Source organism: Numida meleagris, chromosome 3 (assembly GCF_002078875.1).
Source record: "Numida meleagris isolate 19003 breed g44 Domestic line chromosome 3, NumMel1.0, whole genome shotgun sequence".
NCBI classification, from domain to species: domain Eukaryota; kingdom Metazoa; phylum Chordata; class Aves; order Galliformes; family Numididae; genus Numida; species Numida meleagris.
Genome location: NC_034411.1, coordinates 19652708 through 19677691, shown reverse-complemented (window position 1 = coordinate 19677691; position 24984 = coordinate 19652708). Strand labels below are relative to the sequence as shown.

The 24984-nt window shown below is 37.4% G+C and overlaps 1 protein-coding gene across 3 annotated transcripts in view; it reads right to left on the bottom strand.

Annotated features, from left to right (window-relative positions):
- GPATCH2 (G-patch domain containing 2) overlaps positions 8224–24984 on the bottom strand; it is a 113577-nt gene continuing 96816 nt past the window's right edge. For all 3 annotated transcript variants that reach the window (XM_021390231.1, XM_021390229.1, XM_021390230.1), the window contains exon 10: positions 8224–13368. In XM_021390231.1, the coding sequence (XP_021245906.1) occupies positions 13199–13368 (170 nt within the window). In that variant the 3' untranslated portion in view covers positions 8224–13198. The remainder of the gene's footprint in view (positions 13369–24984) is intronic.

Sequence of the window (24984 nt, the reverse complement as noted above, 5' to 3'; positions counted from 1 at the left end):
CACTCCAAGCCCTGCCTGCAGTCACCATGCAATGCGCTGATCACCATCCCCAGGGAACTGACACTGACAGCCTGTCCTCAGAAGGCCCAGGCAGAAGAGTTCCTTCCTTCCTTCCAGGAAGTCTAACCTGCTATAAAGTTGCATTGTGAAATCTTCCACTGATCTTGCCAATAGCTTTATATATTCAGGACTTGCCAAAAGAAAGAGAAAGGTTAAATTATTAAAAGTACAGTGTAGGACTGAGGAAGAGGATGATACCAGTCTTTCATATTTTCCTGCAATAACATCAGGCTTAATGTAGCCATAACCTGAACTGTAATAACTGACCCAAAGCTGCAAATCTTTAAAAGATTACATGGTGGACAAATGCAGCCAGTTACAGTTCAATCACCTGAGAGCAGATCCAACTAAGGCTGGTTGCTTAGACTGCTGGTACCTACTCATGGTTTTGATACAATTGAATAAAAACAGCTGAAGAATTTCAGGCAAGACTTCACTGCATGTGAATGTTTATCAAGAGCCTAATTGTATTTCTTTGTGAGAGAATTTTTAATTAGTCATGTTAACTCTCCATTCCAGAACACAATGTTCAACACAAAGTCTGCCCAGGTACAGTATAGCACCAACTTGAATGTATGCAATGGATGTACTAAGTGTCTTTTGGAAGCTTGACAGTTTGCGTAGGTGGCCATCTCTGCCACCATGCTTGTCCAGTGCCTTGGACATGTCATGAGTCCCCTGTGCTTAGCTTCCCCCTGAGATGGAGGTGTCATGTCCCCTCCTGGGGAGGGGGTTGAGGGGGCTGGTCATGGGTGCTTACCTCTCTACTGTCCCCACTCTTCTTAATGCAATGGCCAACTCTCCCTTAAGGTCTTGGGAAGACAATTTGGATGCTGAGGATTGTGAAGTAGGTGGCTTTATGCACAAAACAGTTTTTTTTTTTTTTTTTCCATCTCTGTAAGAAATCAGGAATCATCTGCTTTCTGCTGATATACACCTGTGTTGTCAAACAGCTCTCTTCCAGTGCCTTCCATTAAAGGAAATGGAGCTTCCCATATTTCAGAAAACGATTCTGGAATGAAAGCTGCTGCCAGAATTGCAGTTACCTGGGATGGTATCAACATTTGCTTCTCAACTAATGCAATATTTGCCTTAAAACATTCTTGAAAGGAGTTAAGAAGTTTTAACAGTTGCAATTCATAATATATAAGCAATACTGTCTGTTGTTATTGTCAGACTACATTTCCAACTACCAGAGCTTCTTCTATTTACCACGAATGTATATCTTTTATAGGACATATCTGTGAGATATTTTTTTCCAGCAATATTGATGGGTTGATGTCTATTTACAAATGAGTGCTTCAGAAAAGACTTAGCTGAATAGTCTTAAATGATTATATTTAAAATATAGAAACTATTGAACTATATTTACTTCATATTTTTTTATGGAAAGCCTGCTTATTTAAATACCCTGCACACACTGCATTTCCTGGTTATGAAAAAAGTGAAGAAAAATACTATTTGCTTTTAGGTAATCGGATTCTATGGGATCTAATCCTATATCCTATTTATGGCTGTGCTAGCTATTCAAAATTAAAATGAACCTTTCATCCGTGTGTATCATAAATGGGCATTTATCAGGATTATATGATTTTGCAATCCATCTGAATATGTAACCAGAATTTGTTTTCTTTCCGTTTCACTATGTAATTACCATGCAACAATAACAAAAGTGACATGTTTGAAGAACAGATAAAATGCTGTAAATTGGCCAGTAATGGTGATATTTCCTCATCTTCTGAAAAACCCATTTATTCTCTCTCTCAACAAATCAAGGCATTGTCAGCCCATACTCATCTTGTGGCCAGAGGGGCCCTACCAATTTCTAGATGTAAGTGAATACTGGAATGCAGATGAGGGCTACTAACTAAGGCTTTCAACCCAGGCAGCTGGTCTTAGCTTGCTTCAATTTCTAAATCATCCATAATGGGGCCAAGACCTCCGAAGCACTAAAAAGAGCGAGCTGACATGCTGGACAAACTGTTAATTTTTTCCTGAAGAAGCTGCTATATTGCACATCTGTCACTGCTGTGCAGACAATTACTCACCGAGTGGAAAAAAATCTGCTGCTTGTTTCTAGCGTAGTTGTTAACGGGCGTGATGGAGGAACACAAGAGCATGAGAGAGGCCGCAGGAAGGCAACTCCAAACTCCTCCTCAGCTTGTGAAGTTCTATTTAGAAATTAAAACATCGAAGCTCTACATAGTGTTCAGAGTGCGTCAACTGCTACAATTAAAACTGTGCATTAGGCCACCTGATATTCTATAGCTGATTAGTGATGTAAGTTGCAAATATTTCTGTCCTCAGAATCCTTTTTGAAGTGCTGCATTGCTTTGTAGCAGACATGGATAAGGTTTTCAAACAACATAACTTCAAACAAGCAAAAAAAAAACTCCAACAAAACAAAAACTCCTAATCAACTAAAAAATACAAAAGCAAGACTGACAGGAATAAGTCTGATAGAAGCGTTACATTTCGTGACACTTCTTACAAACCTATTAATATTAAAAAATGCTTAATTGTAATTAAAGTTTAACCTGAGAGCTGCTGCAGCTATCTTTAGTAATTGTTCTGACCTGAGTGGAGTGGGCAGAACATAGGGAGTAGGACACAGAACTTGCCAATGCATGTTAAAAGCAACCAGGTAGGGCCTTGTAACAGCAATCACTAAAGATGGCAAAGGAATCCATAAGAATCCCAATCTTTGACCATGATCAGCATACGGGTCATTACACCTTTAGAGTAAATTTGTATGAAATACTAAGCATGTAGGGAACAGGTTTCAATGTTTTCATTATTAAGTCAGCTTAGAGAATGAGAATAACACCAGCAAATTCTCAGCCGACACCTCCCGAAGACATAAAAATTTGAGCACAGCCTTCTGCTGCCCTGCAGGCCTTCTTCCCTCTTGCACAGGTTACAGTGCTCTTGTGCCCACCAAAGAGTGCGCCCCGTTCCAGGCCTGTTCTGCTAACCCCAAACTTTCAGAAGTCTTCAACCAGATCTCTTCTTCCTCGAATAAATGATTTCAATTTGAAATTATTAAATAAAAAAATATTACCTCCACGGTTCTTCCTTCCCTGTGGCAATGAACGTGGGACACAAATGAATTGTGTTTTCCAGGTAAAAGGTTGCAAGATAGTGCACTAATAGAAGCGGTGGCTTTCAGCAGAAGAAGTATTAATTATTATGGGAGACTCTCAAAAGAATATCTGGGCCATGATCAGAAAGCTTCATATAAACTATAAACCAACAAAAAACCCAAATCAATTTTTAAGGAAGATGAGCTGATCCCAGTTTGTGGATCATTATTTCAGCAGCCATCAGTCCTGGAGGAAAGGTCCAAGGTGGGGGGGATGTGGGCCACTGGCAGTGTGGCCACAAGGAACATCTCACCTGCAGGAAAAGTAAAGTATCATTAAAGGACACTTCTGCAGCAGAGCAAGTGGCTACTGCAAATTGGAGGATGATTTATGCTGTCTGACAACTCAAAGACAGAAGACAACTCTAATGTATAGATAAAACCAAAAGTGGTAATAGTAGATCACACCCTTGGCAGCTAATGGCATCGTCTTGCTGGAGAGAAATCTGGGCCTACTTAAAATGTCAGGGGTACAAAGTAATGTGACTGTGCTGAGCGGTACGCCAGCAGCAAGACTGCATGATTTACTTGTCAGTTGATTACATATTACATAATCCTGCTAAATAAAATAGTGTTTATTACTGGTTGACTCAAAAAAAAAATCACTTTCAGGATAGATTTTGACATATAAAATTTTTGTGACATTAAATTGACATCTGAATAGACAATAAATATTATGAAATTGGGTTAAAAATCAAGAAACTAATAGCATACTTCATTTGCCAAAGTTAACAGTGATGAGAAATGGTTACTCCACATTCACTTACACAGCCAGGCTGCCAGCATTCCTCCTTTTTGATTTATCATGTATATGACCAAAATGCATTTTGCTTTGGTATAGTGACAGTATTACTTTGCTGTTAGCATCTTTATCACAATGGACCCAAGAGATCTCAGCCCACCTGAGCTCTGAAGAGCACATGACTTGGAGCAGACAGGAAATTTTGGCCAGGACCTCACATGATTTCCTTCTTCCAACTACATTCATATCCTCACCTTTTTTCATCAGCAGCATTTGCCATAAGAAATAGCTGTTGATAATAGCTTCCAGTGAATGAAAGGACAGCTCTCATTCCTTCTGTGGTCAGAATCTGCCTTTTGCCCAGGGAAACCTCTTCCAAATATTTCTTTGTAAAAGCGTTTTTTGGAAACAATTGAGATCAAAAAGGTAGTATATGAAGTGTCACAGAATTTTTCTAAGGCTTGAAAAATAATTATCAGCTTATTTGCATTGTTAAACATTAATTAGCTGTGAATGGTAATTTTTTTTAAACACTGCAATACTTCAATTTCTCATTACAAAATAATTTCAGCTCTGTTAATTAGATCTAACAGTAACTCATAGTAATGGATGACACCTTAAGTGAGCTATTAAATGCACTTTACCACTGATTAGGAAGAAGACAACAAAAAACCTGGGTACGTTTACATAAAGGCAGAATGTTAAACAACACATTGCAGATTTATTGACTTGCATGGAAGCACCTCACCCCTTTTATGTACTGTGGATTACCAGAACCAAAGCTTTTCACAGACTGGTGAAGTACATGGTTGATAGCTTAACAAATGGTCCAATTAAATATTTTAATTTACTTCTAAAATTAAGTATTTTATTTTACTTCTCCTTTCCTAACTTCATGAATTATTCTCTACAAGGATCTACATCTATATAACGTATGGGTGTTTACTTGTTAGATAAACAGGCAAATAACTTAACATGGCCTACCATGCAGTAGAACAATGCTTTTTAAAATTACTATTATTTTTAATTAATTTTGTGCTTTTTGACTCACTAGGTCCAAAGAAAGCACAGGAATGTGGTTCTGGCCAAAATTCTTCAGGCAGCAAAACTTGCAGAAAAATTCCAAGCTTCCCTTGCCATGGCATTGTAATCCTTTTGTTATGGTCCCATACAATCAGTCATGTAGTAGTACACTAGGCACAATCCCTATCTCAAACTTTTCCCTGAAAGTGTGCATCTGTAATGAACTGATCCTGCCAAATATATGAACCTCACACATCATCCAGGTGCTCTTTCTCCATCTCCTGGCAGCCAATGCCAGAAAGAAGAAAAAAATCCGTGTTTATGGCTATCAAACACTATTATCAGCATACTGCGACTTCCTACCCATGTTGGAAGTCTGAGCCTGCACTTAACCAAGACATTACTGATAACATGTCTCAGCAGATGGTGCTAAACATGCTCACCTTTGCACCTGAAGGAGTTAGCCCATAGGAGTCAATGTGTCTCTGGGCTGCTGGGTGAGCCTTCAGAGCCTTCACATTGCAGAGCAGCAGCTAGGGTGATCAAGAAGAACCAGAAACCAAGCTTTTCATGGCAAAGACCGCTCACATTTCTCACGTGCAGTAGCAAGTAACACAGTTAGTACAGGGTCTAAAGATGCCTTAAACATTGTCCTTCACACGTCACTTCAACAATTCCTAAAGAAATATTGGAGCACCTGTCTTGTTGGCAATCAGCAAGAGTCCTCACCAACTGGAAATGTAGAAACTGCTGCCATGGCAGCTTTCATCACTGAACTACACAAGAACTAAGGAAGCCTTTAATCCAGGTTAACATATTATTATTGCTACCCACGGCCAAGAGATTTGTCTATGTAGCATTAGTTACACATATATATGCTTTATGTTGTTGATTATATCTATTACTACGAGAAACGTGAAGCCCACCACCATATATACTGAAAGTTTGGCATTTAGAAAATTTTAGATAAATATTCCATTTATTTCACACATTGGTCAACATTCGGATGCTTGTAGTAAGCTAGAACATTTGAAAGAAAAAAAAGGCAACACTTAATGGGATTCAAGTTTAATACTTAAAACTTCAAAACTTCAGAGAAGAAATTTTGCAACTTGCTACTTGCAAACGCAACAGGAGAAATTCCTGTGCCTTTCATCACAATACTCTCTAAGAAAACAGCCAAGATTTTGCGAGGAGAAACCAATGGGAGGATGGTGAACAGCATTAAGGGTCCTAAGTGAAATCAAGGATCTAAATGGAGAAACATTTTATGAGAGAAAAAATTGAAGATTATTAGTCCTAATTCTTCAAAGAACCTTTTTCCATCTCTGGAACCTAGATTATATGAAAATATATTGAAATTATGTTATAGGAAATATTCTTGTTACTTGGCTGGAATTAAAGACTACGTAACACAAACAGAATCAATTACCCCAATATTAGGTACAGCAGCCAAACAGGTGCTCTGAAGAAACTCCGTGCTGAAGATAAGTCAGCATGATCCAGCTGACTCTAGGGTTTTGTGGGTACTCTGTTGCCATAGAAAATTGAGGACCCATATCTATATCAAGGAAGGAAGTTAAGGCCTCAGTCTGCAAACACTTTTATGCACGCTTATTTTTATACCTAATAAAAGCTTCACATCTTGAAGTCAATAGAGATACTCAGGTACAGAGTATTACATACCTTCCAGTCTTCATTACTCTGGGGATGGGGAAATAGCAGGCTGGAGGGGCTGAAAAAATTCAAGTTTGAAGTGTCAAAGTGTCAAAAAATAACTGTCACGGGCAAGAGTAGGCCAGTCAGAATATTGGCCACGTGAGCTATGAAAAACAACTTCACTAGACTGGTACAAATGACAGAAAATCTTGAGCCTTGCCATTTAGCATATACATGAGATAACAATTTGAGACAGAAAACATGGGGCATTATCACTTCACACATATATAGTTATACTTCAGAAAAAAGGAAAGGAAGAACAACACTGAAGACTTAAGGCACGCTAAGCTGAAGATACCTATAATCAAATATTCTGAAAGATAATCTAATTTTAATTTTCAGCTTTTTACTTAAAGACTGACTATTCAAGACAAGCAATCTATTGCTAAGATCGAAATACCTCCAGTATCTGTTTTGTTGCAGGATACAAGAGATCCATGGGAAGCCTAAGCATTTCCATTAGAGTTACCTTACTGGCAGTTAATCATGAAACTTTCATTGCTTTAGTTAAGTTTTCCACAATAACTCAAAGCAGACTTACATTAAAAAGTTTGTTGAAAGTATTACCAAACTCTGTATATATGCTATAGCATAGATAAACAATCTACATTGGTAAAGCTCACACAGTTTCTACAGCAAAACAAAAAACCCTACCTCTTAAAAATATCCATACTGAAATTGATGCACATTCTCCAAGTCTTTCTCCAGTACAAAAATATCATTAAGCAAACATTCACAAAAAAAACCCAATCTTAAATACTGTACCTGTAAATAAACAAACAAACTTAGCTACATCAAAACTTTTCCAGAGAGAATTCAAAGCGAAAACATGTTGTGTTCTCTTTTAACATGCTAGATTAGCTTTACAACTGAACTACAAGTGGATAGCGAAATAATTCTGGTTTTCACTACACTGTACAGTACAGGCTGAATACACGCTGCCTTTAAGTATGGGATTCTGTTGTGGGCACCCTGGCAGATGCTGTGTGCTAGCTATGCCACTGCTCCCAAAAACTTTGCAATCAATGAAAGCCTGATTAAAAAGTTTCCTGACTTCAGTGCAGAAAGGAAAGGGATCCCCATTTCTGATATGACTTTACTGCACAGCACAGGGAGCAGAAAGATGAAACAAAGGTGGCATGAGTTCTCCTTGGAGCAACAGTTTTGGAGACCTGCTTGGAGAGAAAGCACACAGTCCTGTCAGAGCTATCAAAGCAGACACATACTTAAGGAGTGAAGAGGACACGTATTTAAACATCCCAGAAGAATGCGATAACAAAAGTACTACAAATATTTTATATGAAGCATTTTTTGATGTTGTGGTTCATATTTTCCAGTTAATAACCACCTAGAAAAGAAGTACTGGTTAAGGAGGTACAATAATCTTACTAAAATAGCGTTAGCACAATATACATCTGCTTACTACAAGATATTAGCAATCCTAATTACGTTTTCAGAAACAATGTTTTTGCACTCACCTGAGCAATAACACTGCCATTGAAAAGGGCAATTTAAAGAAAAGAACATACAAAACCCATGGAGTGTAATTATTTTATTTCATCTTGCATTTGTGCTGTTAAAGCAAAGCATTCAATACATATTATTTAGCTATTTACTGCCATTCTACACCCATTAATGACCTAGTTGAAGAAAGACAAATGCAGGGACAAACTTGTTAAAATAAGCACATTGATAATGCTTCTCTGACTTCAACAAATATTTACTTAAAAACAGGATTCTGCCAGCAACTGCCCATGTGTTTCTTCTATTAACAGTTAATGGCTTAATTCACAGAACTCTGAGACACAATGGAATGTAGCAAAATGCAATGCCGATAATACTGGATGTGTCTTCTTTTTACTAAACATTCTGCATAGGCAGAATATTATGTTAACATCTTAACAACCAATTATAAGATATAAGGTGAACCCATATCTATGTATGCATAAAAACCTTCAGTATCATAGTCAGTAGGAATTCTTACTGGAAATACTTCTACATGTACTGTAAAATAATGTGAACCAGTTTTATAGCAGGTGTGATTGTAAATTACATAGAAGATGATTTTAAGTCATGCATGGGAAAAATCTGAAGGGAAAAACCAAGTACTTCAACTTGTTTCAAAGCCAACAAACATTGCAGCGGCTTAAAAAAGTCAAAACAAATGAAACCACAATGATTTTTTTTTATCTTTTTTTTCCTAATGCTAGCCTTAATACTGCAAAATTACACTACTGGAATATCATAAATCACACCTCTGAGAAGTGGAAAAATGATAGTGTGATTCTGAATGGGAATTTTACTACATTAAATTACCTCAAAACACGATATTAAAATATTCTAATAAATCAATTTCTTCTATAGCTTCTAGAAGATGCAGCTGACCATTAGCTGCGGCATCTAAAAACACTGTTGGAAAACAGTCAAGGTGTACTTATCTCCATAGCAAAATCAATTTGAATGGTTTTAATGTCTAATAATTTCGAACAGACTAATATAAAAGAAAAAAACATGGGACCTGATGAGTTCCATCCACGGGTTCTGGGGGAACTGGCAGATGAAGTTGCCAAACCACTGTCCATCATATCTGAAAGGTCGTGGCAATCTGGTGAAGTTACCACTGGACTGGAAAATGGCAAATGTAACCCCCATTAACAAGAAAGGAAAAAAAGAAGATCCAGGGAACTACAGGCCAGTCAGTCTTACCTCTGTGCCTGGCAAGATCATGGAGCAGAGCCTCCTGAAGGCCCTACTAAGGCACATAGAAAACAAAGGCGAAGTGATTTTAGGCTTAAACAAGGCTTTACCAAGGGCAAGTCATGCCTGACAAACTTGGTGGGCTTTGATGAAGTTACAGCATCAGTGGATAAAGCAAGAACAACTGATGTCATCTACCTAGACTTGTGCAAAGCGTTTTGACATGGTCCTACACAACATTCTGGCCACCAAACTGGAGAAAAATAGATTTGATGGATGGATCACTCACAGGATAAGGAACTGGCTAGATGGTTGCACTAAGAGAACTGCAGGCAATGGCTCAATGTCCAAGTGGAGATCGGTGATGAGTGGTGTTCCTTGGGGATTGGTGTTGGGACAGGTGCCATTTAACATCTTTGTAGGCAAAGTGGACAGTGGGATCAAGTGCACCTTCAGCAAGTTTGCAGATGACACCAAGCTGAGTGGTGCAGTTGACACATTAAAGGGAAGTGATGCCATCCAGAGGGACCTGGACAGGCTTGAGAGGTAGGGCCATACCAGCCTCATGAAGTTCATTGAGACCAAGTAAAAGGTTCTGTACCTGGGTCAGGGCAATCCCAAGCACAGACACAGGTTGGGGGTTGAATGGCTTGAGATCAGCTCTGAGGAGAAGGATTTGGAGGTGTCAGTTGATGAAAGACTCAACATGAGCTGGCAATGTGCGCTTGCAGCCCAGAAAGCCAACTGTATCCTGGGTTGCATCAAGAGAAGCATGTCCAGCAGGTCAAGGGAGGTAATTCTGCCCCTCTACTCCACTCTCATGAGACCTCACCTGGAGTACTGTGTCCAGCTCTGGGGCTCCCAATACAGGAAGGACGTGGAGTTGTTGGAGCAGGTCCAGAGGAGGGCCACAAAGACGAATAGAGGGCTGGAGCACCTTCCCCACGAGGACAGGCTGAGAGAGTTGGGGCTTTTCAGCCTAGAGAAGAGAAGGCTGCAGGGGGACATTATAGTACCATTCCAGTACCCGAAGGGGGCCTACAGGAAACCTGGGGAGGGCCATTTTATAAGGGCATATAGTGACAGGATGAGGGGAAATGGTTTTAAACTGGAAGAGGGTAGATTTAGACTAGACATTGGTAAGAGATTCTTTGCTGTGAGGGTGGTAAGACACTGGATCAGGTTGCCCAGAGAGGCTGTGGATGCCCAAAACCTGGAGGTGTTCAAGGCCAAGACAGATGGGGCTGTGAGCAACCCGGTCTAGAGGGAGGCGTCCCTGACTATAGCAGGGGAGTTGGATCTAGATAATCTTAAAGGCCCCTTCCAACTCAAACCTTTCTATGATTCTACGAAGAGTTATAAGATTTATGATCAGACTAAATAGTTCTTCCATTAGGACCATTTTTATACTTCAATGTACTTGTAAGAATGAATGAATAAAGAGTCAAAAGGGCAAAACAAGTTTTCTCTCAACAAGTATCCTCTTGTCTTTTTAAAACAGGAAATATGTTCAAATACTTCTAAAGCTGGAGACAGATTTCTTGAGGAAATACTACTGTGGTAAAATGCACACAAATACTTGAAATAGCATTACATATGTCATACTTACAATTTCCAACACAAGATATGTCAAGAGTTGTAACCAAAGAACAAGAATGAAATTTAAAGAACGAATTTTCCTTTGCAGATTTCCAAACAGAGTTAAAACAACCAGAACTAATAAATTCACTTTCTGTCCTTAATTGACACGTTGAAAAGATTTTAAGGGATTTCTGACTGTGGTGTACAAATCAAAGAGGTCTTGAGAATTCAGTTGCCCTTAATAGGGCATTGCACTGAAAGAATGGGAGTGTGCCATATAAATCTATTACTGTAAATAACAAATACAGAAGTGAGCACCTCTGCCGTCTGCAGAATTCTAGGTTCTTTGCAATAATGTGGTCCTGGAATTCTTTGGGTATGGAATGTATTTAACTTGGTTTGGTTGTGTAAGAGATATTAGAAGCATCCAACACACATTATGCTATGCTCCAAAGCCTTCCATAAAAAGTTTGCACTGATTATAAATGTCAAGTCTGTTTGAAAATTCTTAGAATATTAGAAAGCAAAATCACACAATGATATCAAGGATTCAAAGAGCAATAAATGGCTCTTCTGAAACTCAGAGAACATCTGCACTCAGCTATCATTAAAAACAACATTAGGTACTAATCTTTTACTCTACACTATATAAGTTGTGAAATAATGTTCCCAAATTGACAGTACTCACACTGGAAAGACTGAACATAACTTTTAAGAAAATTCCATGTTACAATGCTGCTATATTTCCTAGCATTGTTTTTCTGAAAAAAAATGGGTGAAGCTGAGAGAAAAAGACCAGTGAAAAAAATATTTCTTAAAATTCATCAATATATTTCACAGTCACATGAAGGAAGCTGCACTCCCCTTATTCTCAAGAATTATCTTTGCAATAATCTGCAGGTAAGTATTTTTCTAAGCAGTTTGGTAGCAAGGAGAGGAAAGAAAAAGAAACCGAAGAATCAAATCCCGTTCCCTCTGCAATCAAAGTAAATATTGCTAGCTACTACAGCAGGTGCAAGATTTTCTCCTTAGTCCATCTGTACAACCATTTTCTTCAGCCCTATCATTTAATTTTAAAGTGGAATTTGTTTTGTACTACAGACCAATAGTGCCCTGGGAGCTTGATTGGTTGCTGCTTAATGAAATTACTTCTGCTGATATTAGATACATTAGAATACTGATTAAAACACTTAATGATCCTTCTTGATTTTAAATTGCTAGCTTGGATGTGTGAGATGCTATCAAAGTATCTTTTTCCCTCCTTTCCTCCACCCTAATCTCACTTCTTGTCCTTTTTCAGTTACTTTACGTTCCTTAAACATTGTGGCTCACTGGCACCAGCACAATCACAAAACAAATGTTGAACACTGCATTGTTTAAAAAAACAAATCCCAGCATATGAACACTGACAGACAGAGGCAACTTTAAAATACAACTTTCTGGTTCAAAGTTGAAATATATTCTTAAATGTGGACATGCTAAGGGTTATTCATATAAAGAGATATCCACACTCAGAATAAACTTTAAAATTTTAAAATATCTGCTGAAAAAGATAATCCTGCAAATGTAAAAACAAGTATAAAAGCTTTACTTTTGAGCTTGAATGTGGAAGACATTGCCAGATAATGATGTTGAAATGGCATTCCTATGATGACAAAACCATTTTTCATGCTCTTATACAAAACTGTATAACATATCACCTTCCAGCGGAAAACATGTATAACCTTACAGGCAAAATGACAGTTTATCCTCCAATACCGTTAAACACTAGAAATATCAGGTTTGGAAACTTTGCCTGAAAAGGGGGAAAACACAATTACTATATAAAGTTCAATTTTCCTTGACATACCTTATCAAGGCTTTTGAGATGAAATTATACTTACAAAAAAAAAAATGCTTATATACTAAAATCTGCTGTGTCAGAAGGTTCTATGAAAAGAAGTGAATATACTGAATTTTATGCTTAATACAAACTTTAAGATCTGAGAAAATAAAAAAGTACAAGAGTTTGTACATTTTAGCACCATTGTAAAATTCAATCCAAATGCCAGTTCTGTCACTGCGGCTGTACCTTGCAGCTGGAGTAGCTGATGTGAAGCACACAGGCTTCAGTGATCTTTAAGAGAAGAACAACTGGATTTGCTGATCATAACAAATAATACAAGTTTGCAATTCTCGTCTTTTTAAATTATTTTCAATCTTTACTTTTACTTGGCAGTCAGAGTGCATTTCTGTTAGCTAAATCCAAGTCCGAGTCCTTTTGGTCGCTGGATGGCTCGTATTGGCTCTGCTATCCCTTTACCGTCTGGTCCAAGGCCGGTGCCAGGAGTCCAGCCCATGCTCTGAAGCATTCGGTTTCCAATGTTGTTTTCTGGGATTGGTTGGGTGTTTTCACCTACAAACCCTGAGATTAAAGAAACACACAGCATTAATCAGCACTGCCTGCCATGTGGAGAAAAGCAGGATAATCTCCTTTAAAGCTTTAAATCTTTCTATTCTCCTAATTCATCTAATAGGTTGCTAGAACAGGCTGTCTTTGCGTATGTTGACCTCCTGTCTGCATATGAGTCCAAATAATACAACCTAAAGCTTTGCTTTATTTTCAATATTTCTAAAGACTCACTCAGTATTTAAGTGTGACAAACGCTGTTGCAGATTCCTTTTACTCCAGTACAGTGGACTTTACGTCAGTCTTGAAGAAGATGCATCACACACTCAAGTCTACCAATGAAGGGGTAAGATTACGCAGATGTCTTGTCCTATACAATTATTAAGCCAAGACACACCATACTATCATGGCCACCTTTCCATTCTCAGCAATATTTATCAATACTCAAGAAGATCACTTTCAATAAAACACTATAAATGTTTTCTGATTAAACAATTGCAGCTGCTACAGAGACCATAATGCAGACAAGAGGTCTAATGTTCTGGAATTCAGCTATATCCTTACTCAGTTTGTTTTACTAAAATTGCAAGAGGTGTTTGATATGGTGAAGTTTACTTTTTCGATATTTTCACTGACAACATTTAATGCTGTTTACAGGCTTCTTCCTACACAATTGAGATGTTTTTCTTCCAACATAATTGTAGGAAGTTTCACATACTCTACAGAAAAGATTGTCAGGATTGCAAAATGTAATTTAACATTCATTTTCTTATGAATACAGAAAAAAGAAATGTGAATGTCAAATAACAAAGTGTTTTTTTTCTCCAGGTTTCCACGCTCCTCAAGCTAGACTTCTGGAGATGACACATGGGTAACCTTCCCCTATGTGTCTATCTTGCATCAGGAATACAAATTGTATTTCTTTCAAGAATTTGCAGTAATCCTTATCAAGTAACAGAAGGCAAAATTTTAAGAAGTGATGGAACTTTTGAGCTAGCACAAGCTACTGCATGTAGGCAGTTGGTTTTTGTTTTCATCTTTGTACAGCATACTCCTTCCCCCTGACAAAAGAACAACAAAAACCACCACATGTCCAGCTTAAGACATTACCTGTTTAACTTTCTACCTGGCCTGCTACTTTCTGAAAAATATTTTAGGAGGAGTCCACAGTGTTTTGCTTTTGAAGACTGTGATGTCTTCAATCAAGAATTTACCACTGACAAGAAGCTGGCTTACTAAACAGGAACAAAACAAAAGTTGAACAAGCACTTCTGAAAAGCCTCATTTAACACCCACAAAACAAAAGCAAAGCTGCATAGTGGAAATTCCATAGAGAGAGAGAAGTTCAAAAGAAGAGGTGCATTATGATGACTGAGATGATGAATTTATGGTACTCAAGCACAATCCACTACAGATCTGTTTAGATTCAGCAAAACAGTGGCTACATAAAAGGTAGGCAGCTTCCAAGTACCTCAGCCTTCGAGTCAAAGAAAAAGGGAAATGCACTGAGAGAAGGCATTCTTTAATACTAGTTTGAAGCTATGCTTAATGCTAGACTTAAAAAAGGCTTTTAAGTCAGCAGACTCTCATCCCCAAGAGGGTTTCCCTTGAACTGACCAGCACAGAATTCAATGACCAAGACTTCCTTTCTTTTCAGGCCCCCACAGGCAGAGCCAATTTTCATACAGTCAAGTCCCTGACATTGCCTGGCATACACAACACAGGCTTTGCAACCTTCTTAGTAATACTTTCTAGGTCAAAAAAACAGAAAGAAGAAAGGCAACGGTTCAACAAAAGCAAAGGTAAACCTCACAGGTAAAATCCTGGAAGCCTGTTTTGGTCCACTCTTCACAGCAACTCATGGTAAGAAATGGTATGTGGTTTCAGTAGCCATGGAACAATTAAGTGAACTTCAAAGGAAAGAAAGATCCAAGAGATCCGTCAAGCAAGAAAGAACAAAGATAAGAGTATATTTCATGACATATAAGCATTGGAAATACTAAACCATTCATAATGCTGCTTAGACAAAGACAAATGCTGCTGGGCTGGCATGCAAGGCACAGCTTGAGTCAAAATAAACAGTTTTTTGTTAGTCTATTTGGGGGGAAAACCCGCAGAATTTTTCCTGTAAAATACATAGCTTCCTACACGAACATTAATTCTTAAGAATTCCAGAGCAACCTCATTAAAAAAAAGATACATGAAGAAGCAATTTGTACCATGACATAATTAAATAATAAAATATTTCTATTTTTAATATTTTTTTAATGTTGCTCATTGCTTCTTTCTTTCTGTGACTGACAAGAAAATGAAAATACTTTGTTTCAACAGATATACATACATCGGAAATGCATATAAAAATTGGTTTTTTTCTCCACTGTATATACTTCTCTCTCCTATTAGAACACCAAGGCCTGCCCTAAAGCCTTCTGTTTTATTCTTACACTTTGCCAAGTTATAACAAAAAGAGAGAGCAGAAACCACCATAAACTTGGCTTCCACACTCTCTTTTGGGCAAAGAATCAAGCAGCATGCACTGTCCAAAGGATAATGTGCTTGGAGGCTTTGTACAGCAGCAATAATAAAGCAAAAACAAAAAGTCACACAACGTGCCTATAATACAGGCATGTACGTTGACTAATTACTCTTTCATGTAAATAATGTAAATATGAATAGCTTTTATTTCAATTTTGAAAAGGTTTAATATATGCAGATCATTTGCAGTATAGTCAGTTTTTATATCAACATATATCTATGTCAGTCTTAAATTTTTCAAATGATGGATGAGAATTGCAGGGAAGTTTATTTATAATGTAATTTTTTTTCTGAATCAGAAGAACTTGGATAGTTGTATTCATAACTGCCTTTATCCTCCATCCCATGGTCAATCAGAAATAAAAACAAAACAAAATCTACCCTGCATCTTCAACCCACTGCATGATTGAAAAGAACTCTTAACAATCATACTAAACTGTTTGTTATTTCCCTGACCCCCATTTCATATGCTTTGGGCATTAATTTTCTAATTAAAATTGGTAATTGTCCTTGTAATATTAATCTTCAAGTTCAGCTTTTAATTCAAGCCCACGGCACTTCTTGGACTAGCCAGTAGGGCCTTTTAGAGAGAATGGTCCAAGCATGCTGGCCTTGAAAAAGGGCTGTAGTACCTCTGGGATGTGTTCAGTCTTGACCCACCCAGGAGCAAGAACAAAACACATTGTGCAATCCCACAAAACATACCCATGCAAAATCAGATTAAGCGAAAAAGCAAGGATACATTTTTCAAAATTTATTGCTGTATGGGGCTTTGTAGGGTTACCTGAGTTATGAGGAAGTTTCTATATTAATAATTTGCTGGAATCCCCTATGCAGAGTCTTTTCTTTTTACAGACTGAAAATGTCTCAGCTACTATAACAATTTGGTTCCTGAACTTTCAGATGAGAAGTCTACGAGCAGAAGTAAGTAGCAGTTACACAAGTAAGGAGCTAATACTGAGGAACAGTAGCTTACTTCAGAAGATGGCACTTAAAAATTCCTCCAGTTGCATCCCTTCACTCAGCAATAATGGCAACCAGAATAATTTAAAAAAGCTCAACCCTCAAACACTCACGTATGTGAATAGACACACTTCAAGGTCTACATTTATTATGCATATGACCTTACATACACGGAATATGATAAGGAATATGATAAGGAAGAAACAAAACTAGGAAGTGGAAAAAAAACCTTACCATATTTATGTAATTTTTGATATTATATTTATGATGTTATTAAAGGCAAGTTTCAATGAAAAATAAAGGTACGCAATTTTTTCCAAACAGCTGTTGAGACAGGTATGTCCTGGTTAAACAGTACACTAGCATTCAGTGCCATACCCTTGATTTTACAGTGATTGCCATGAATTAATTTAATTCCATCTGTAAGCTAAAATCAGATCAGAGGTCTAATGCTGCTGCAGGCTCCACATCTGTTTAATCATTTTTGGATACAACAGCTTGCAAAAGTTCAGGTTTTAAATTTGCTTCATATTTAAGAAACAATGCTCCTCTGCAGGAAACAAATGAGCCTATACACAGTTTTGATCTGACAGATCCATTTTATTTGCTAAAAGCTTTTTCTAAAATACTTAAAAGCTAACCAATTAAGTTATTGTGCATTATAGAAAAATAAAGAAACTGTGACCCTATCAAGCATAATTGTGACGATATTTATTTGTATGGTCTAACTTCTGGGTAAGACTAACATCAAGCATGTTTGGTTTAAATCGGTGTGAATAAAGTCAAGAATACAGCTAGGTTCAATCTGTTAAATAACTCTTATTTTAAAAAGCGCTACTATTTTTATTTTTAAGCTTTAAGAAGCAAATTAAGGCATACTGAAGTAATTTCATCTCTGGCCACTGAACTTTTGCAATGTTAAGAAAATGTTTTTTTTAAACAGTTCTGAGAAAATGACACTGTACAGAAATATAGTCTTGGCCTTTCATCTTTCTTTTATATGATTTAGACCTGTGAGTAGGACAGCAATGCCTTTGCAGAGCATTCCACAACTATTATTTCCTCTTCTATCGCTCTCAGCAGCCTTAAATCCTTTAAATCCTTTCCTAGAAGGATCTCTTTTTGCTTGGGTAATTTTTGCAATACAAGGCCTGCTAACCCTTACCCCCTACCCTGGATCTCACTTATGTCTATCACAGCAGAGTCAGTCTTTCTACCTCAAATCTTCCAAGGAGCATTGTGGATGGTAATTCACTTGCGTAATTGGCTCAAGAGATGAAAATCTTGTATCTGCCTCTCTTAGCCACTAATCTATCCAGCTGACTGCAAGCCTAATTGGCAGCTTGTTTAGTAATTTGGCTCCTAAAGTGTTGTATTGATGTTGGATAAACAGCCAATGGAAGGCGAAACGATACATGCTGCTTCACTTTAAAAGCTAGTGCACTTTCCCCCTCATTTTCAGAAAGCATTTAATATTCCATCTCTTCTTTTTCTTTTCTGATTTCTCACTAGACAGATGAGCTCAAAACAGTAGGGACTGATCTTGATACACAATACATTTTAGAAGGAATGTAATCAAAATAACATGCTGCTGCAGTGTATCTTTTCTATGTCCATTCTCTCTAACTAACAAAATGGGAATCAGACTGCCCAGATGTTTATATTCTTAAAACTGTCTTGGATAATTGTACAGAGTCAGCAATGCAAGCATGGCTGACAGCCATACTGTGATTTTTAAAATCAGTACCTCTAGCGGTTTTCACAATTCACTATGCTGTGGCTATATAACAAAAACAAGCAAACAAAAAATCAGATATGAAAATACTGCATTATTTAGCTAAGTATTTGAGATTGAACTGTTAGACCAAACTTTCATATATGCCTCACAACAAGGTATTAAGGACTGTGTCTCAATAATGGCCTTAGAAGAATTATGGTGTAGATAAGTCTGCTTGCATTGCATTCTACTCTAGCAAGTATAGACTGATAAAACCAGCAGAGAAGGCAGTCAGAACCTCAGTAGGTCCTCAGTAGGAAGCCTTCATACCTACCCAGCATCCACAGCAGAACTCATTTTCTGCACTCCTACCGTTTCACTCCTACTGCCCCACTGCTAGGTGCATTAAAGTAATAGCTGCATAACTGCAGCAGGAGTAGATGCATCCTGTAGTACAAACCCTAAATTTTACATTCATTTCTAACCTTCCCAACTATAAATCCACACACTGATGAAAATTTGGACACTGAACTGGTTTAACTGGTCTTCCATCATCGCAAATCACTTGGATTTGGACTTCCAAGTGCTTTTCCCCTTTTTTGCTTTACTGGACCACGCTGTGGGTGAAATGTATTCTTTTGCCCGTTCAGTCTCTGCTATCTTTGGTTGGAAAAAGCCAGAATTAGTAGAATTCCGCTTATTCCTCGGTAGGGGACAATCTCTTCATATTTGTATTTTCATATTTATATTTTCACTAGGGTCCAAATGAGGTCAGCTTTACTCCCCATCTATGCTGACAGAAAGACAGTCACTGGACTGCATTTCAGAAGAATTGTTTCCACCTGGGAGAATTCCAAAGTTCTGCACAACTCCCTCAACACCTGACAAAATGGCTCTCTTCTGATAAGCATTCTCTGACTTTTATGAAAATAATTGTAACCTTGCACTGAGTCCTGCAGAGAAAGTACTTAAACCACAAAAATGTTCTCCAAATGGAAGCACAAAGATTGAGGCTTAAACAGATATTAGGGCTGTGCCCCTTATGGTGGCTCTAAATAATCTTAAACCAAATTTGGATGGACTACCAGGATACTGTCATTAATGGTTAATAAGGACTTCTTCTATAGCCATTCCTGTGCCTATGTGATTAGAATATTATATTCTGTCATACTAAATTTAAAGATGAAGATTAGTTTATTGAAACTCGTCAAATACATCCACACACATATATATACTTACTACAGGCTAAATAAACATTTGCCTATTTATCAGAGCCCATATCTACACTGCTTCTAGAGGCTACTTTACTAAGTAGTATACAATAATAAACATGAAGACCAAAAACTGGAACATTACTAAGACTTCTGGCTAGAATAAAGAGATGATAACAGGGCTTAGATTATTCCTGTTTTGGAGAGCTTTCTAATAAAATGAAGATCCAGGAAGACACTGAATTATCCCTTTCCAGACTGTTTTGCTACGGATCTCACTCTTTCTCTTTAAAATGCAATCGTGTCACTTACACAAGCCAACTACAATCCTTGTGTAGGTAATGAAGACATCAGAATGCAAATATTAGATGTGACCTTAGCAGTAGCAATGTCAAGCTATAGGTTGACAATAAAAAAATCAAAATTTCCTCAGCTCTCTGATCATCTTCATGGCCCTCCTTTGGACCCACTCCAATAGCTCTGTACTGTTTTTGTGTTGGGGGCCCCAGGCCTGGATGCAGTACTCCAAATGGGGCCTCATGTGAGCAGAGTAGAGGACAATCCACTCCCTTTCCCTGCTGCCACCCCTCTTTTAATGCAGCCCAGGATACTGTTGGCCTTTAACCTGCAAGCGCACACTGCTGGGTCACATCCAGCTTTTTGTCCACCAGGACCTGTAAGTCCTTCTTCAGAGGGCTGCTCTCAGTGAGTTTTTCTTTGAGTCTGTGCACATGTCTGGGACTGCCTCAATCCAAGTGCAGCACCTTGGACATGGCCTTGTTGAATCTCATTAGGTTCACATGGGCCCACTTTTCAAGCCTGTCCAGATCCTTTTCCAGTCACCAGGGACTTTGCTTGACTGCTACAAGTTTTCAAATGTGATAGAGCATAGCTTGGCAACCACATCAGGCAGTTCTTCAGGACCCTGGGATGCATGTCATCTGGCTCTGCATACTTGTACGAATACAGTCGCATGAGGTGGTCTCTGACTTGCTCCACTCTTACACTGGGAGGGATATTGTTCCCCCAGCCTCATCTACAGGTTTGGGGTTGTGAGAGGCATGGGAAGCCCAATTGTCAGTGAAGGCAAAGAAGCCATTGAGTATCTCAGCCTTCTCCATGCCTTTGGAAGCCAGTTCTTCCTTCTCATTTATCAGAGAGGGTATGCTCTCCTTTGGTTGTCTCTTCTGACCTGCAGAACCCCTTCTTGTTATTTTTCACATCCCTTAAGTTATTCATTCCAAGAACAATTTATAATGCAAGTTCAGTTCCATCTGTGCTTTGGCTTTCCTGATCCCATCTCTGCATGACCAAATGGCCCTCCTCTGTATTCTTTCCAGGTCATGTTTCCCTGTTTCCACTGCCTGTACATTTTCTTATTTTCTCTCAGTTTGACCATCAGGTCCTTGCTCAGCCATGCTGGATTCCTGCCTTTTCTGCAAGCTCTTGCTTTCAGAAAAGCATCTATAAAGAGCTGCCAGCTCTGTTCTATTCCTACATCCCTATGGCCAGTATCCCAGGGGATCCCATCCACTAATTCCTTAAATGGATGTTCGCTCTTGTGAAGTTCAGAGTCCTGACTTTGCTCTTTGCCAGATCCAACATTATGAACTCAAACTATCAGTGCATCTGAATGGTTGATAAAACAAACAAAAAGCAAAACAAATTTTTTTTTTTAAAAAAAGCAAAAAAAAAAAGTCCCTCAAAAAACATTTAAAACGGAGGTGGCTCCTCTGTGTGGAATCATTTCTTTACACTACCTAGTGTTGTTTCTAATACCATATGTTACACACTGATCTTTCACTTTTTAACTGATTTAGCAAAAAAGCATGGTACAAGAGGAAAAAATGAAACAAAGCCTCTAAAATTCAATCTCCTGCAGAAATAAATTACATTAAAATATATATATATATATATATATCCATAGGCTGGACAATCAGGCAGATAGGCTTTGTAACCCATAAAAGACAATAAGAGTTGGTACACTGCAATAAGGGGAAGTATTCACAACATGCTAGTGTTGTAACTGCTCTATGAAAACAGATTTCTGTTGATAGAGCTGTACATTTAGTAGGTAGAAAAGCCATGAATCAAGCTAAGAAGAAAGTAGGCATAAAATAGTTTGTCGCGTTTTGGAAATTTACTGACAGTTCATTCAGGTCAGAACAAGTTTTCCCTTTCTTTACTACTATTTCGGTAAGTTGACCTTCACCACAAACTTACCCTCAGAAACTGCTGTTATCACAGTGTAATCACAATCTTTTTCAAATCATCATTTTGGTACTGCAGATATTCAGGTCTGATTTTTAATCACTGACATATTAAGCATCAGCAAAATAGTTTGCTTAGCTGTTCCGTTAGCAATTTTTAAAAAGGAATGAAAACATGTACCCTTTTGATTACCTTGTTAAAGTGAGTCATGATGGCATTATAGGAATGCTCAGTATTTCTGCTGTAATTAAGAATCTGTCATATTTTTCATTAAAAAACATTTTTTTTAAAATGAGTCTTAACTTTGTCATTTCAGTCTGTACCTGTCTGTAGCACAGCATGCAAAACGCCAAATAAAGACATAAAATCTGAAGCTTGCTTTTCATAAAAATTATCAAGTTGTCTATAAAATGCACAATAACATATATTTAATTTGTAAATTCTTTGTATTTCAACTACAAGATAGCTTTCTTTTTAAAATTATTTTTTGCAAATCCACACTATAAAGCACACTAAGAAACACCAGATATAAACGAACGTTTTCAAATATAAATAAATGGTTATTTATAATGCATTCCAGTAAAACGTAACGTTTTTGTTATTCTGGATCCAATTTTATACACTCTTTAAAATAAGTTATTAACATCCTTCAGATGTCAACCAGAATTTGCACACCGAAAGAAAGATTTCTTTCAACAAGCAATGTTTAGAAGCATCTGATATAAAAACAAACAAAAAAAAGAAAAAAATAGCTGATTGAAAAATAAAATCTGTACAGAAAGTGACAGAGTCACTAGGAAAGAAATTAGGGTAAATATATCAAGGCATCTGAAATTCTGTAGCATCTACTACTTTGATATGAGACTTTACATAGGTAATCTGAGTTGTTTACTGAATTTACTTTAAGCATTTCCAATGCATGCATTTCAACTATAAACAATACTTTATAGAGAATATCCTTTCTCTTGCACACAATTTTTGTTGTAGTTTGTTTTGTTATTATTTTCATTGGTAGCAGAACCCAGTTTTGGTAGGGCTATTTCCATGATAATGTATTGGCTTGCCTTAGAGTTTTTTATACACACTTGAGGACATTGTATTGCTACAATGAAATATATCAGGGTGTCATCTGAAATAGCTCTACTGCTCAAGTAGTCAAAGAGGGCATAGTCATTGAGAATGACCTGGCCCCAAATTTTACTGCTGACTCACTGAAACAATTTTGATTTCATGGAAGAAGTTGTGCAAAAATATAGATATTTCTAATGTTCAACATATTATTCTTACAAGAAATTGCAGAAAGTAAACAATTTTTTGTTCCATCTTTTTTCAGCTGATAAACCAATTAACTGCCTAAGCTCAGGTAATACACAGATGGGGCTATATCAAGCATCCAAAATCCAAAAACTTTATTTCAGTAAAAAAAAAAAAAGGACAGATTAGGACTTCACCACCTCAGTACTGCCAGGTCCTAACAATCCATACCTAATATTATCTCCAATTTTCTTCACTGCTTTTCAACACAGCTTTTCTTCACCTTTACAAATGACATTTTTCAAACTACAAAATGCACTATGCTGCTCAAACTTTCTTGCTTCAATAGTTTCTCATTGTTGTACAAGTAAATCTACATCCTTTGTTACTAATATGCACAAACCTATTGGTATGTGACTTTGACTCCAGGCAGAGAACAGGTTATAAATTTAGAAATCAATATCTAACTCTATCAATATTCATTTTGCTTTTTCAATACAAAATACAAAGGTGAAAGAGCAGTAAATAAGCTGGAGTACAGAAATAAATTGGGTGTTCTTGTCACAATTAATAAACGTTTAACCAATAACACTGCTTGCTACAGAAGACTATAGCTTTTAAGATGTCTGAAAATAGCAGGTGCTGTGAGACTCAAAACAGAGAACGTATTTCAATACTTCACTGGTATCACCAGTCATTCTCTCCAGTACTACTGAATCTAAACATTTAAATGATCATTTTCAAGGCTGTAGGAATTAGGAAATAGGAATTACTTTACCTCTGTAATTTTTTCAAAAACACAGATGATTTTGAAAACATGCAACTAAAGACCATAAGCTTAAGCAGGGCAGGCTTTTTCTGATGTTATTAAATTCAATAGTTTATTTCCACTTTTTCCCCATAGCATACTAGAAAAGTACCATAATGACACTACAATGTTCAGTTTAAGTAGTATACTTTGAGAAGAAGCAAAGTCCACGCAACGGTCTGAACTACTAGGGCTGCTCCAAAAGTAATGCCTCCTACATTATTATACTGGCCCACAACATCAGAGATGGATGTTGGTGGTACGGTAGCAGAGGTGGAACCTTCCTGCCCATATTCCATTAAAGTTTGTTGCCATGTCACAGATGGTAGCAGAAGGGTAATCTGACAGGATGCCATCTGATGTGGAAGTGCATATCAAGCAAAGGGGTGTCACTGAATTCTTTCACGTGGAAAAAATAGCACCCAATGACATTCATTGATGCTTGCTGTATGTTTATGGAGACCAAACAGTGGATGTGAGCACAGCAAGGTGGTGAGCAATGACTATGTTGAAAATTAAAGCAAATTTTCAGCTACAAAACACTATCAAATAGTGTTATTACACTCTTCGTATATGTTGTAGCTTCCATGGAAATAAATAGGATTAACAAATTACTTTCAGAGCGACCTATGTACTTTTTTTCAGAGGACCAACTTGCATTAGGTGAAACATTGCAGCACATATGGCTCAGGAAAATATTTGCAGTTAATCACTCATTTATAGATAGCCTTTCAGTTTTCACTACAATGTTAAATAAGGAAGATTATTAGCAGAATGCTTCTTTTATTTTCCAACTTTTGTACACGTATATACATTTCTTTTTCTTTCAAGAAAATATTCATTCACAAACTCTTCTGTATAAAATCTAGTCCCTCTGTTCCTATATCTTATCCAAAATGATTGAAAGGAGAACAATCCAATAATAAAAACGA